Below are 16,374 nucleotides of genomic sequence, written 5' to 3' on the forward strand. Positions count from 1 at the left end.
ACAGTCTTAACATAAGTCATATTTACACAATTTTCTGTTTTGCATTGTTTGTGAATGAGACATTTGCCATATTTAATTATTGTGCGGCCCCAGCATTCACACATCGACTGCTTTGATGTCATTGTTGGGATATTTTGCCGGTGGAAACCTAAAAGATTGCTAAGAAGGAAATGTCCTGAAGTCACATTTTTGCTTGTACCTCAAAAACGTCCTCATTGGAAGGGCTACACTTCAATCGAGCTTCTATAAAATGCAAACGCTAGTAAAGTTCTACATATATTGTTGAAGCGAGTAAGTTCATTTGTGCCCATTTCGCAGTCTACTATACAAGCTAGCAACATAACACAACATAAATTTCGAATTCTATTTCTTTTTCCTTTAGCTTCCCTTCGAGGGATGCAGGAGGACCTTCAGAGGAAAGCTCTCCTTGCATTTCAGAGGTAGGAGCAAGGTTTTTGTTTCTGCTTGTAGTACGACTACTGTGTGATGATCTTGGAAATAGAGTTTGAATGTAGCCTTCCCTTAGATTATATTTCCTCTTAAGGCGTCTTCTCTTTTTGCTGTACTTAAATTGTTGTGTACGTAGTCAACAATAAGGTGATGCTGCAGGCATCCAAAACAAAAAATGTTGAGGATTAATGTGACGTTTCTCAATAGAGAAAAGAAATAAATGTGTTACAGTTTTTCAGCTATTAATCCATTAGGTAAAATAGCGATGAGTTGGCATTAACCCCTTTCGGTGCTGCGGACGGCTCCTGGCCGTCCCACATGATGGTGGGCGTGTGCAGAGGATGGCTAGAGCCGTCTGAACCCCACCCACTGATTAAATCACCCTCACCGCTGCGGAATTTGCGCTGCAGTCAACGGGTTAATTGTACTGTTTGGTGTTGTGTTTCGCTGCGTAGTGGGAACAGAGCACCCTGCTTAAATGAGAATTTGTAGTACTTCATTTAAGCCGGTAGTTTCAAGTGGGCTACACCTGCACTCATTTTGGGGGCCCAACACTTATTTTTTCTCAACAGACTTTGATCCAGTGCAAAAGGGGGAAAGGAAGACAGAAAACTAGTGACAAAAGTAGAAAGGAAAGATTAAAAAGAAACTGCATGTGTGAGATAAAGAGGCAGGAGTGCCTGGGGACAGCAGTGGTGAAGCAAGGGGGGATGCGATGAGGGCGGTCCCCCTTGCTCTATGACGACCGCGGGAAAAGCAGGGACCACTACGGGCGGCACAGTGGCTAGCTACACCACTGGGGGCCAGATTAAAGAGGCATGAGGTGGAATCAAGACTACGCAGCCTTGATATTCGGCACGAGGACCTTCGATTGCAGCAGGTACAGGCTTCTGAGCAAAACTTTATGCCCCGAAACGTATTCCTGTACGAATTCAGCACTGTCATTTGTCACTCCTGAATTCTCTTGTTTCTATTTACCTTTATAATGTTAAATTTATGCAGTCAGTCTTGTAATGCCTCCCTGACTTGCTTGATGGTATGTTGCAAAACCTCTCTGACTTTGATGCTAATCTTGTACATGCTTAGCAGTCATTTTTGTCCCAGATGTAAAGGACTGTAGTTCCTTACCCCCTCTCATTGCCTGCCGTGACCACTAAATCCCTACTGGAGGATTATAACACGGATTATAGAATTTTGTAATACACATATTCTCCCTGCAAGTAATAAACCCATTTCTGAGATAATTTCCAGAGATAGGCAGGTGTCAAGGGAAATGGATTGAGGCAAGGGCATATGTGTAGCTTACAGCAGAGTACAAAGTTCCCCAGGGAGCGTGTAACAGTGTGGAGCAAGGAGTTGGTATTGTAAATACCGTGGCTGCAAAGGAAGGGTTCCCTAGTCGGAACTTAGAGAGCCTCACACACCCAAAGTAATAGGCGTGAAACACACCCTTACTGGAGGGTGTCCGGTGTCATCATCGGCTCACTGCCCCTCGTCAGACCGGCGCTGCAATGTCTGATGGAGTCCCCAAAGGTACTCTTTTGACGGGGTTCTTTTGTTCCTTGCCGATGGTGGGTGTGGGTGAGGATGAAGAAAGGTGTAGTCAGTGCAATAGTGAGTGAAAGTAATAAAAAAGGTAATCAGTCCACTTCCAACTTTAATAACGTGGCTGATTCCTTAGTTAAAAGGGGTGGGAGGGGAGTTTAGAGACCGTAAAGGTATACAGAACAATAACTCTACCCCCTAGTGTGGTCAACATGTTTCTCGCCAAAAGGCGATTCGTCAGGACCTCAAAAAAAGTACTACACAAAAACAAATGTGGACTCAATGCTCAATCTCTATGAAGAAAGCAAATACAACCTCGCTGGGTCGGAGGACAAGAGGGCCAAGGGGTCCTGCTCTATTTAGGCGACCTAGAGGTAGGGGAACAAAATATAAAAACAGAAAGAACAAATCAAGTCAAATACAACATAGTGACTCAATGCTCAAATCTTGCAGCGTGACTCTAGTGACACAAGCTCCACACTGTGAGAAGTGAAGGGGGTAGTGTGGAAGGGAAAAACAATTGAACCAGGAATTTGGGTGCAACGTCCCTTCTATGTCATACACCACCCAAATATCACAATTGGAGGGTTTCCATTGTGTGTTTAAGACAAAACTGTGGTATATAGCCGAAGCTTTCAAGATAACAACCCGTCCCTAGGAAACAACAGCAGGCGTGCAGCATTAGTCATGTTCTTACCCTAAAGGGATTAAGATAGGGCCTCGCAGCATGCTCCCGTGAGGCCAGCGTTATAAGGTTGGATGCACCTATAGGATGTAAAAATTGGTAGCTGGTAACCCAGACATGTAAGGTAAATGTGAATGGTGGTGCACTTAACAGCTGCAATGGCGGCCCCAGATAGAGCGTAAAACATTGTCCCGACAGCAATTCACAATCAGAGCAAGCAGGGAGAGAGACTGGGCGGGATAATCCCCACTTAATATGGCCCCCTGGGTATCAGCAAAGTAATATGATGTTAAACAAGTGCCTCTCACACCACTCCAATCCATTAACATACGGGACAAAGAGGTAACCGAGGTACTGCCCTGATCCCCTTCAGTAATAGATCGGGCGGGATGGGAGCGGGGCGGGTAAATGGCCAAGTGGGCCATAATATTATACTTAAAATACGATTAGCGGGGCCCCAGGGAGGCTTACGTGTAACAAGAAGCTGCCCTGTTTCTCTGCAGTGAAAGACCGGGCGGGCTGGGAGCGGGTCGAGTAAGTGGCCAGGCGGGGCATAATTTCTCACATAGAATATGAATGGCGGGGCCTCCGGGAAGGCTTCCGTTCAACAAGGTGATCTTTGCTGGACCAATGAAGTAATCAGACAGCTTGGCCCGATATTGTCCCGTCATCCACGCTCCTGACATAGAAACCCGGGGCTTTGGTAGTCTCGAAGGGAGCTTACCTTAACGGAGACACTGGAACGGCGGAACACCTACCCCTCACGCTCGCGGCACCTGGTCAGGGTGCGGAGCAGCTAGTAGAGGTTTCCGCTGGTGTCCGCCGTTTTGAAGGAAGTGGGCCTCTGCCGTAGGTGCCGGTCCGGTGATGGCGCGTCTGTAATGCGTCATGCGCATGCGCAGCACCCTGTCTGGTCCAATGGGCAGAACTAGGTAATCGAGTGGCTCAGGAAGGGGGCCATATTGGGAGTGGCAAAAATGTAAACAGTTGGAGAATTGCTTCGAGAGTAATATCTCAGACAGTCGGGTGTGATTAGCCCCGGGCAGGAGGCTCAACAAGAAGTGCGTGAATAAGTACTAATAAGATAGCCATAAGGTATGCTGTGGTGCGGATGTTCGCGCATATTGCGTGATAGTCTACACATTATGTCAGTCTGTGCCTGCATCGACTGTGTGCTGCCGGGACAACGCGACTAATCCCAGTGGGTCCGTGGAGTATTGTACTGGAGGTCCTCTGTTAAGAGGAACCGAGGTGAAACGGGATGAGAGTAACAGTAAGAGGTTGGGTTGTAAGTTGTACTACACCGCTCGTCAGGGGTGTATGGCAGGAGAGGTGTACCCTGGATCTAGCCACACTAGAAGCCGTGGAATCCGCCCTTATGCAGCAGGAATGGTCCTCGCCTACCCCTATATCTTTCATCATGGCCTGTGCAAGTATTGCGTTGACGGAAAACTTCTTCCAATATGGTTCACAGCTGTACCACCAGATCAGAGGTACCTCTATGGGTTCGACTTTTGCCCCTAGCATTGCTTGCATTTACATGGCGGCCTTTGAGAACCAGATCATCTATCCCGACTCTAACCCCTTTCGACAACATCTTACACTATGGCGTCGATACATCGACGACATTCTGATACTATGGAGGGGTGACCGAGAGAGCTGTAATCAGTTTTGCACCTGGATTAACTTACAGAATCCCTACCTGAAATTCACTGGGACCATGTCAGAGACAGCTTTGCCCTTTCTTGACCTAACGATACGGCTGGGACCAGCCGGTCTGAGCACCACTCTGTTCCGTAAAGAGACGGACAGAAACAGCCTCCTTCTGTTTAACAGCCATCACCCCAGAGCACTACGTGAAAATCTTCCCTTCGGCCAATTCTTGAGGATACGTAGGAATTGCTCCTCAAGGGATGACTACAGACAGGAAGCTAATACCCTACAATGTAAGCTCCATGACAGAGGGTACCCCACCAAATTGATACGAGACTCTAGTAAGAGAGCCCTCAACAACCATAGGGAGGCCCTCCTGGAAGTACACCAAAAAGAACACGACAACCTTATAACATGTGTCACTAGTTTCACCAGGAATTCTAACTTCATTAAGAAAACAGTGAATAAACACTGGGGCATCCTCAACTCAGGGGGTACTGATTTACCCAAGCCTAGGTTTGCATTTAAACGGACAACGAACCTAAAAGACTCCCTGATACACACACGTCCTAAGAAATCACCTGGTGCTGGACAACGTACATTATGGGACCTCCCACCCGTTGTTGGACACTACCCCTGTGGAGGCTGTGTCATCTGTCCCCAATCTATACAGTGCAAAGAAATTACATTAACAGACTCTTTCACTTGGAAACTGAATAGACATACCAACTGTAATAGCTCTAAGTGTGTCTATCTCCTCATCTGCCCTTGTGGCAAATTCTATGCAGGGATGACCATGAGACAGGTCAAATTGAGAATAACGGAGCATAAAAGCAACATACGATGCTCCAAGACTCACACGAGACTTTATGAACACTACCAACAATATAATCACCCTGCTGACAGCATCCAATGGTTAGTGCTTGAGTCCCAACCAGCCATGACCAGACAAGCTTTGTTCAGGCTTGAACAAAGATGGGTGCATCGTCTCCAGCTAGACACAATAGGGCTAAATGACGCTATTCCCTGGGCGAGTGTCTCGAGATAAATACCCTCTACTTTATCACCCCTGTACCCCTCCCGCCCTAGTAACACATCCAGGGTACACCTCTCCTGCCATACACCCCTGACGAGCGGTGTAGTACAACTTACAACCCAACCTCTTACTGTTACTCTCATCCCGTTTCACCTCGGTTCCTCTTAACAGAGGACCTCCAGTACAATACTCCACGGACCCACTGGGATTAGTCGCGTTGTCCCGGCAGCACACAGTCGATGCAGGCACAGACTGACATAATGTGTAGACTATCACGCAATATGCGCGAACATCCGCACCACAGCATACCTTATGGCTATCTTATTAGTACTTATTCACGCACTTCTTGTTGAGCCTCCTGCCCGGGGCTAATCACACCCGACTGTCTGAGATATTACTCTCGAAGCAATTCTCCAACTGTTTACATTTTTGCCACTACCAATATGGCCCCCTTCCTGAGCCACTCGATTACCTAGTTCTGCCCATTGGACCAGACAGGGTGCTGCGCATGCGCATGACGCATTACAGACGCGCCATCACCGGACCGGCACCTACGGCAGAGGCCCACTTCCTTCAAAACGGCGGACACCAGCGGAAACCTCTACTAGCTGCTCCGCACCCTGACCAGGTGCCGCGAGCGTGAGGGGTAGGTGTTCCGCCGTTCCAGTGTCTCCGTTAAGGTAAGCTCCCTTCGAGACTACCAAAGCCCCGGGTTTCTATGTCAGGAGCGTGGATGACGGGACAATATCGGGCCAAGCTGTCTGATTACTTCATTGGTCCAGCAAAGATCACCTTGTTGAACGGAAGCCTTCCCGGAGGCCCCGCCATTCATATTCTATGTGAGAAATTATGCCCCGCCTGGCCACTTACTCGACCCGCTCCCAGCCCGCCCGGTCTTTCACTGCAGAGAAACAGGGCAGCTTCTTGTTACACGTAAGCCTCCCTGGGGCCCCGCTAATCGTATTTTAAGTATAATATTATGGCCCACTTGGCCATTTACCCGCCCCGCTCCCATCCCGCCCGATCTATTACTGAAGGGGATCAGGGCAGTACCTCGGTTACCTCTTTGTCCCGTATGTTAATGGATTGGAGTGGTGTGAGAGGCACTTGTTTAACATCATATTACTTTGCTGATACCCAGGGGGCCATATTAAGTGGGGATTATCCCGCCCAGTCTCTCTCCCTGCTTGCTCTGATTGTGAATTGCTGTCGGGACAATGTTTTACGCTCTATCTGGGGCCGCCATTGCAGCTGTTAAGTGCACCACCATTCACATTTACCTTACATGTCTGGGTTACCAGCTACCAATTTTTACATCCTATAGGTGCATCCAACCTTATAACGCTGGCCTCACGGGAGCATGCTGCGAGGCCCTATCTTAATCCCTTTAGGGTAAGAACATGACTAATGCTGCACGCCTGCTGTTGTTTCCTAGGGACGGGTTGTTATCTTGAAAGCTTCGGCTATATACCACAGTTTTGTCTTAAACACACAATGGAAACCCTCCAATTGTGATATTTGGGTGGTGTATGACATAGAAGGGACGTTGCACCCAAATTCCTGGTTCAATTGTTTTTCCCTTCCACACTACCCCCTTCACTTCTCACAGTGTGGAGCTTGTGTCACTAGAGTCACGCTGCACGATTTGAGCATTGAGTCACTATGTTGTATTTGACTTGATTTGTTCTTTCTGTTTTTATATTTTGTTCCCCTACCTCTAGGTCGCCTAAATAGAGCAGGACCCCTTGGCCCTCTTGTCCTCCGACCCAGCGAGGTTGTATTTGCTTTCTTCATAGAGATTGAGCATTGAGTCCACATTTGTTTTTGTGTAGTACTTTTTTTGAGGTCCTGACGAATCGCCTTTTGGCGAGAAACATGTTGACCACACTAGGGGGTAGAGTTATTGTTCTGTATACCTTTACGGTCTCTAAACTCCCCTCCCACCCCTTTTAACTAAGGAATCAGCCACGTTATTAAAGTTGGAAGTGGACTGATTACCTTTTTTAGGTTTTGACTGGCCATGCGCTTTGCGCATGTGCCAAAAAACCTCTTGAGTTGTGTGTGTGGCTTTGGGTCGGCCCTCGTCATTGATTGGCTGGCTCCGTAAACGGAGCCTTGCCATTGGACGAGGGGCCTGTCCGTCAATGCCGGACCAGACACGGGGGCGTTCCCGACATTCTTTGGCTTTTGCCGACGTCACGGGACGCCGGGAACGCCCCCGTGTCTGGTCCGGCATTGCCGGCACTGTAGGGCAGGCCCGCTCCCCGCAGACTCCCCTCCCCCTGGTCTCTCCCTCTCGGCGCTTCTCGCTCTGCGCGCTCCTCTGCCCTGTAACCTCCCACCTCCCTGCTCTCTCACTCCCAGCTCGCCTCCATCCAGTCTCCCTCTACCCTCCCGTCCCCAGACCGCCTGCCTGAGCTAGAGACGGGCCGCCGCGCTGCCCGCGGCGACCCGGAAGTGACCGGCCGGCCGGCCAATCCTAGCGCGGCCGGCCGGAAGTGCCCGCCCCCCGCAGCCCGGGGGAAGAAGGAAGTATGGCGGCGCCCGCGGGGCTCCCGTGGCTCCTCGAGCTTCCACTGATTCGCAGTGAGCTCGCTGTACCATCCTCCCTGATAGATTCTTCCTGTTGGATTGTTCCTCTCGCCTCATCCACGGTACGTCACCACCAGTCTCCATCTCTCTCATTCTCTGCATTGCTTTTGTTCATCTCTCCTTGCTGTTCACTAACCACCGCTCTGCTCTGCATGTCTGTCATTGATTGCTTGCTCAAACATGGCGTTCACTCACCCATCACCCCCTTCTTTGCCTGCTACACTGTAAATCCATGCCTGCCTGTACTGCTCCCATGCTCCCCTCTTCTGTGCATGTCTGATATTGAGGCTTCCATGTCTCCCCTTCTCTGCATGGTATCTATCAAGTTGTCTCTGGTGGTCTAATTCCACATTGCTTCTCCCCATGATTGGCTTCGAGTTTCTGCTTGCTTCTGTTGTCCACTCACTGTCAATGTCCGAACCATGGTTTGATGTTCGGTATTGAGTCAACAGTGGCAACACACTTCACTGCTATTAAATGTTCGCCTATCTCAGCTGCTCATTGGCTCCCCGTACCTTCTGCTTGTCCGATATTGAGTATCCCATCGCTCATGTGCTCTGGCTCCATCTTTCCTCAGCTCATCTGACATGGGACATGCAGGTCTCCACTGGTCTGACTCACCTCCACTTTGCATGCCTGCGTCTAGTTCTTCGTCCTTCCGGCTCACTGTCCCTAGCTGCGCTGCCTGTGTCTAGTTCTTTGTCCTTCCGGCTCACTGTCCCTAGCTGTACTGCCTGCGTCTAGTTCTTTGTCCTTCCAGCTCACTTTCCCCAGCTGTCCTGCCTGCATCTAGTTTTTCATGCTTCTAGCTCACTGTCCCCAGATGTGCTGCGCGCGCCTCACTTCCTTACGGTGCCTTCACGGCACTATAATATCCTGACCAGTCCGCAGCCTTTTTTTTAGCCGGATCACACCCCCGCCCCCTCCCCCCCCCCCCCTCACTCCGGAACGCTCTAAACCCCTGCGCTCACCCTTCTAACCCCAGAATGCCTAAATCCCCTCTCTTACCTATACCAGTCCAGCTGCACCCGCTCACTCTCGCTCCTGTAGCGCCCAGAAGCCTCTCGATTTCTTGAACCGTTTAATCCTCTCCCGCTCACCCATCCGCTGCAGTCCCTGAAAGACATTCTCCAGCGTCGCATTCCACCCACAGCGCCTAGAAGCCCCTCGCTTCTCTTACTTGTCCCAGTCCAGTCCCACTTGCTCACAGTCATCCCCAACGCCTCGAGCTCCTCTAACCCGCACCATCCCGTTCCTCCCCCGCTCACCCACCCCAACACCTGCAGTCCCTGGAAGATCTGTCCACACTCTGAGATCAGCTCTGTCCACAGTCGGCCTCCGAGGTCAGCTCTGTCCTCACTCCTCCACCTTGCTGAGCTCTGTCCACTGCTGAAAGCGGGGCGCGCGTTGTCCACCCTTCGCCAGTGGATCTGTCCTGTGCACTCCTCTGGGATCCGGTGGTACAGTCCTCCGCCCCTCCGTGTAAAGTTGGATGTGTCTTTGCTCTCGGTCGCAGATCTTTTGGCCACGCCCCTTTCCCACGTGCTCCGTGGATGCCTCACTGGTGTCTGTTCGGATCTGGTCGTGATTGGGTCTCGCTGTGATCTGGGACCAGTTGTTTCTTTCTTTCTACGCCGTGATCCGTCGCTCCCGATGTCCTGCTCGCCGTCCTTTCGATGCTATGTGGGAGCTCAAGGTATGTGCGGATGGACCTCACACCCCGCAGCAAGTGTTGGCAGTGTGCGTCATTGTGGAGAGAAAGGAATTGCACAGGAGCTGGTGGTGTTCGTATGGGGCGTACCCCTACTGCCCGAGTGTGTGGAAGGGAGAGTGTGAGGGCGGACAGTGTGTGATGAGACCGCACAGCTGCAGGCGCTGGACGTCTGTGTGTGGATGTGCGTGGAGTACAGTGTGTGGGGGCAGGCAGGGCACGTGCTGAGACACTTCTGTAGGAGGTGGCGGTGTGTGACTGTGCAGGGGGAGGGGAGGGCTGCCAGTGTGCGTGACGTTGCGCGGGAGGTGCGTGACAGAGTGGTGAGAGCGGGCAGGGTGCGTGCTGACTGTCCAGCGGACACCTCCTCAGTCTCCACAGACACCCCCTCAGATTCTGCAAACACCTCCTCAGTCTCCGCAGAGCCTCCTTAGTGACATTTCTGGTAACAAACTAGGAAAAAACAGTTTGACAGAAATGCATCTTCTCCGTTAGGGATTCCAGGACCAACACTTGGGTGTCTGTGGGTGATGCCCCGTGTTGCCATTCTCTTGCTAAGCGTGGTGGTTGTGTACTGCTTTAAGCTTGGCGCATGCAGGAAGTAAGGCACTTTGTGGTGTGTATGTAGTTTGAGGGCAGAGAGTTGTAATATACCTTGCGTGCAACATCTAACTGGCTCCAGAATGCTCTCTCCCCTGACCTTCGGTGTACCGTGAAGGGCCGGCGCGAACTGGACCTCTAAGTTCCCCTCTAGTCACGCTCCCGCCATTGCTTGTTTCGACCTTTTAAAATGTGGCATCGATGATGCACTTAGCACGATCGCCGTGAGCGGCAGCGTCTGGGGCCTTAGTCCTTATGACGTTTATTTGTCGAGGTGAATATAAAAATATTGTCTTTGGAGTTTTTTGCTTTCGGCGCGAGTTACCTCCATCAGTCAGGCGGTACATGAAAGACCCAGGCATATTTGCCATGGTGTGGACAGGGTTGCCCAAAAGCTTAGCGATGCTGGACGCCCCTCCCCTTTCCGATTTCCCGGCTTGGAGTTAAAACCTTGTTGGCGGCCGACCCTCCCCCACTTAATGCTGGACATGCCGTGCGTTCTGGCCAGATCCCTTCACTGTTGCTCCTTTTTACTTCAAAAACATATGCATCCCAATCCCCTTAAACAGCCTTTTTTGCATTTTCGTATTTTTGTCTAGGAGTAGACCCCACCCCACGTGACTTGCTACCACCTCTGCGTGCTCCCGACCCCCCAACCCCCCTCCACCCCTGTATTCCTTCACTTTCCTTGCACCCCCGCAGTCCGGGACACCCTCACCCCACCGGCGCACACCCTGCCCCCATCCCCCCATGTCCTTCAGACATCTGAGCCCCCAGCTCCAAGCATAGCACCCCGTCTTGTCACGCCACATCCTCTGCTCCTGAGCCCCAGCCCCGTCTCCGCAACCCTCAACGAGCCTCTAACCATTCGCCAGAGCCCTCCCCTTTTCCGACCACCCGTTAATGTCAGCAACAGAAAACCTGTAAATTGGACTGCAGTCTAGATTAGAAGTGGATGCTACAAACTGGCCGAATACAATATACTAACTGAGAATGTGTGGCATGCTAGTGAAAATCAAATAAAGAAAACATAACACAGCGTGCTAACCGAAATGCACTATTCTGTAGTTTTGTCAAAAAACAAGTGTTGCGAGTAGCCAACTCAAAGGTATGCTTTCTTTGAAATCTAAAGGAACTAAGGAAAAATGCCCTCAGTTTTGTAAAGCGCCTACTTTCATCTTGCAATCACGTAGTAAATAAAGTCAGTTACTAACGGCAGCCCGCGTTGAACACCATCCGACATGTGAAGGGTATAGAGTGAACGGTCCTAGGTAGTTTACTAATTCGGAAGCAGTTTCGTTCAACTTGCAGAAAGTCGCGTTGTATTTCACCAGCTCATCCAGGTTACACATAGGGTGCACACGCCCTCCGTACATGCCTTTCTTACACTGCTAACTCTGAAGTGATCCTTTGGACTTCACACAATCTGATCTGTCATGTGCACTTTCGTTGTACTATATATAAAGTATTCTGGTACCCAATCTTTTCCTTAACTGAGAACGTAATTTGTGCACTCCTCCACCCATCTCCTGCCATCCTGTCTCCCTCCGTTCCCAGCATGCCCACCCCGAAATGCAAACGTACACCTCCGCATTACTCTTGCCACTGTCCTAACCGCCGCCAATACACCCTTCCTGAAAACCATTCTTCGGACTTTAATTTGTTGTTCATTGCGCTCTCACTGCCGGGAGGAGGAGTGGGATCTTGGGTGGTAAATAAAAAAAATATTGCACCAATTAATCCGGAAGCATTGTTTGGAGGGTACGTGTAAAAATACTGTAAAACGTAAGATTAAAGTCGGATGCGGTTTCCGATAGTAATGACTCATTGTAGCAAGCCGACTAGCAATCGTGATGGGTGTGTGAGGCCATTGAAAAGGAGCGCTGCATTTACTTCCGCCTTAGTAACACGTTGGACGGTGACGTCTTCTTAAAGCCCCAGCCATGTACTGGTGTCCATCCCCGTTGTATTGAAAAACGTGTTGCTATAGCTCGTCAAGTTTACTGTGTATGAAGTGGCATGTTTTCGATGTGTTATGTCTTAAATCACTTTTAAATGCTCGAACTCCGTCCAGATCGTGGGTTCTGGTAGCAAGGTGAATGTAATGCATTTTGGTCCAGTAGCCCCAGCACCATTTTGGTCACTTTGTATCACATCTTAATGCCAAACAATACCAGGCGCACACACGGAGCATGCGTAATAACACATTATAATCTTACACATGACGTGTCATTTTGACAAAATTACTCATTTTAAGTACCTTATACTTGGGGGGGCTTTGTGTGGCTGTGTGTGTGGGGGGCTTTGTGTGGCTGTGTGTGTGGGGGGCTCTGTGTGGCTGTGTGTGTGGGGGGCTCTGTGTGGCTGTGTGTGTGGGGGGCTCTGTGTGGCTGTGTGTGTGGGGGGCTCTGTGTGGGTGTGTGTGTGTGGGGGGCTCTGTGTGTGTTTGGGGGGGCCTCTCCGTGGGTGTTTGTGTGTGTCATTTGCGAGATAAAGCTAGTGGCATTGTAAATGACAATGCCATTTATTTATGTTAAAAAAACATAAATAAAAATAATGTCAAGAGCAATGCCAATAGCTCTAACTTTAACAAAGGCAAAACCATTGCATTGTAAATGCTTGTTATTACTTTCACTCACTATTGCACTGACTACACCTTTCTTCATCCTCACCCACACCCACCATCGGCAAGGAACAAAAGAACCCCGTCAAAAGAGTACCTTTGGGGACTCCATCAGACATTGCAGCGCCGGTCTGACGAGGGGCAGTGAGCCGATGATGACACCGGACACCCTCCAGTAAGGGTGTGTTTCACGCCTATTACTTTGGGTGTGTGAGGCTCTCTAAGTTCCGACTAGGGAACCCTTCCTTTGCAGCCACGGTATTTACAATACCAACTCCTTGCTCCACACTGTTACACGCTCCCTGGGGAACTTTGTACTCTGCTGTAAGCTCTACTTTAGGACATGTACACTGGACCCCATTAAATATCGTCCTCTTCTGTTCCCCCGTTGCTAAAAAAAAAAAAAGGGGCATATGTGTAGACATGGCTGCCGTAAGGTGAGTTGAACAAATCGTTTGCTTGTAATGGGCCCTGTAAACAGGCACCTGCAAAGTTGAGGCTGTTCTGGTTCCTGATCCAATGCAAATTGGTGAACGTTTGTTTTAATCCTAGTACCTTGTATCCTGTTGCTGGTGCACTTTCGGCACTGCCCCTTATTGTTGAAAGTCTGGGAGAAGCCTTTCCTCCAATTTGTTGCCTCTCTCTCTGCAACTTTCCGCCCTGAAGAGCTTTTTAAAAAGTGGATGTAAACAAATTCCGATTTTCTTCTGGCCCCTTAATGAAATGGTACCTCTCGGTTAAGACCGAAGAATTCTTATAGAAACTTGTCATCACATCCAGTGACACTGAATTCTCAGATTAGGCTTGGCTGTGTTGTTTATCTTCCGACCTCTTCATAAGAAGTGGCACAAGAACTGAACATACCGTGCTAAGAGGTTTGAACAAGAGCATTACACAGTGGCAATCTGCACGTACCTTGATTTCACTCTGTACTGCGCGAGGCCTGTCTACTGCACCACAACCTCGTAGAGGGACACAATGGAACGGCACCATGCAAGAACATTCTATCTTAAAATGCTTTGCCACACTCTAGATTGTGTCCCATGCTGAATTAACCCTTTCGACAGTAGTCAAGTTAGTCTATTTCAGTCCACTATAAGTAGGAATAGTTGGCCTGCAGTTCTGAAGTGATCTTATTTTATTAGAATGATAAGAAAGGGGGAGTGTATATGAGTCCTTTTGTTTTTAGCACAGTACTAATTTCTGCCTTTTGGGGGGGTAAGTGTAAATATAGATTTGTACATTCCAAAGCATGGAATCTGGAGAGAACATTTTTGTATTTTTTTTTTTTAGAACAAAAAGTAGATATTATTGATGCTGCAGAAGGAAAGGTTTGGCAATGACACTTTTATGTTGTTTTGCAAGTATTTGTATAACACTTTATGCGATTTATATCCTCTTTAGTGCTTTCGGAGTCTCAGCATCTTTTGATGGTTCTGGGATACTTGTTGAATGGAGTCTATTGGTACATAGATCTTAGATTTGGTTGTTTCGAATGTCATTTAGTAGTGAATCATACTAGATGGTGGCCGGCTGCGTTAAAACTGTTTAATTATTGTTTAGAGATGATTCATATTCAATAGTGGCTTTCTGGATCCTGTCATGCAATATCTAGTCTGTACAATGCTTGCGTGCATGGGTGTGATGAAGGATTTTGCCATTTATTTTGTTCTCCTGCGCTACTGTGTTGTCCATTTTTGAACTGAAGGTGGCTGTTTGCTTAGAAGTCATTATAGTTGATGGTTGGGTTTTATTAATTGTTTCGTTAGACCGCCTTACCTGGGTATTCAAAGATTAAAGGTGCTGTCTGAGAACTCCGAAGGTTCAGAAAAGATAATTATCAGTCTTGTGAAGTGCTTGGTGTTACAGATGTGCCCCAACCAGAGTTCCAAAGCTTGGCAGCTTGAAACACGTAATATTTGCTTCCCCACAAACTGTTATATGTTTAGGTACAATCAGTAGACTTTTTCTACCTTTCTGTAGTTCTCACACTTGAGTCTGTGTATGTTAATTCCAGGTCTAAGGTAAAAGGAGCATTGATTTGCTTGTCATGTAAATGACTGTACATTTTTAAAGTGAAATGAACCATGGCTACAAACAGAAGAGAAGGTCATAGAATGCCTGAAACTAATGTTTAAAAAAATTATATAATGCAGCCGTCGCATCATATTGTAGGCGCTCACCACTACGAAACTAAGTGAGCCTTTTTTTCTTTTTATGTAACAATCCAAGATGGATTACTAAATAAAAGGTTACACAAAATGCACGTTTTTGCTGTAGTGCTAATGTGCTTTGTAATTCTTTTTCTTGAAATAACTGGGAGTACAGAGCAGACAGGGTAGAAGGCAACACAGTGAGGGAGTATAGGAGAGAAGGACACGTGAGAGAAAACAATGGGGGTTTGCAAGGACAACGCAGGGCCTGGAGTGAGGAAGCAAGCAGGCAATGGGTTTATTGCGAGGCATACCGGCAACATTGATGGGGAAGTACATGGTACAATGGTGGAGGGGTTTGGAAGCTAGAATGGCAATGGAAGGTGTCCTGGCAGGCAATAAGCAAGAAAGGAACTGAGGTTGAGGGAAGAAACACTGAAAGAGGAACATGAAGTATACAAGAGAGACAGCTGGAAAACACATTTACACTCGTAGAGTGCTTGACAAAAAAGAAAAAAACAGTGCCTGAAATGAGAGTACTGGAAGGACTCTAAGGGAGTGAGAAACACCAGAAGAGGAAGGAAATCCGACTGAAGCTGGCAAGCAAGAAGCAGGCAAAACAGAGTGACAATAAAACGAACCAATGGTAAGCAATGGGTGGGCTCTAGGCCCATTGCAAGCTAACAGTACGTCTTGTAACAGACTGCATGCTTGCTGTATTAGGTGAGATCTGTAAAGGTCTTCATGATATGTACTAGATTTCCATACAAGGAGGTGTGCCAATTGGCTGTAGACGTTCAGAATCGTTGATCAATCTGTGGGCAGCTATAAAAGGTTGTTTACCATAGATATTCGGTTCCAATTCCAGTTGTTTCTGAGCATTATTATCGATGTTTGATTGCTAGACACTGACATAGGTACTCTGCTTCTTGATTAACACTGCTTTAACTGCTTCATTTTTCCAGGGCACATAGTTTATCACCAACAGATCACCTGGCAGCGTTTTACCTCTCCCTGCAACTTGCTATCTCCAGACAGGTGAGTTCTGCAGATACAAACCAAATGTTATATTTTGCTATGCACTGCACATACTATTAAAATCGAAAAGCACCCACGGTATAAATCTACATTTCAATTTTGAAGAGAAGTACACAGCCTTAATTTAACCGAACAGAGCTCTTGCCCGTCTAGCTGTTACCCACCATCTTCAAAATGCGTTGTTAAAGTGAAGAATCTTTCAAGATAGTTCACTCAAAAGAGCTAGCCTTCACCCTCCAGTGCTGTGTATTTAGATCTAATGTAGGTGCCCTTTTGCTAAAGTAAGGT

The 16,374-nt window shown here is 48.3% G+C and overlaps 1 protein-coding gene across 4 annotated transcripts in view; it reads left to right on the forward strand.

The window, feature by feature from the left end:
- TTC7B (tetratricopeptide repeat domain 7B) overlaps positions 1 to 16,374 on the forward strand; it is a 1,385,350-nt gene that overhangs the window by 570,078 nt on the left and 798,898 nt on the right. For all 4 annotated transcript variants that reach the window (XM_086937670.1, XM_086937667.1, XM_086937668.1 and 1 more), the window contains exons 13-14: positions 383 to 440; positions 16,014 to 16,086. In XM_086937670.1, the coding sequence (XP_086793796.1) occupies positions 383 to 440; positions 16,014 to 16,086 (131 nt within the window). The remainder of the gene's footprint in view (positions 1 to 382; positions 441 to 16,013; positions 16,087 to 16,374) is intronic.

Source organism: Lissotriton vulgaris, chromosome 9 (genome assembly GCF_964263255.1).
Source record: "Lissotriton vulgaris chromosome 9, aLisVul1.2, whole genome shotgun sequence".
In the NCBI taxonomy this organism is placed as follows: Eukaryota; Metazoa; Chordata; class Amphibia; order Caudata; family Salamandridae; genus Lissotriton; species Lissotriton vulgaris.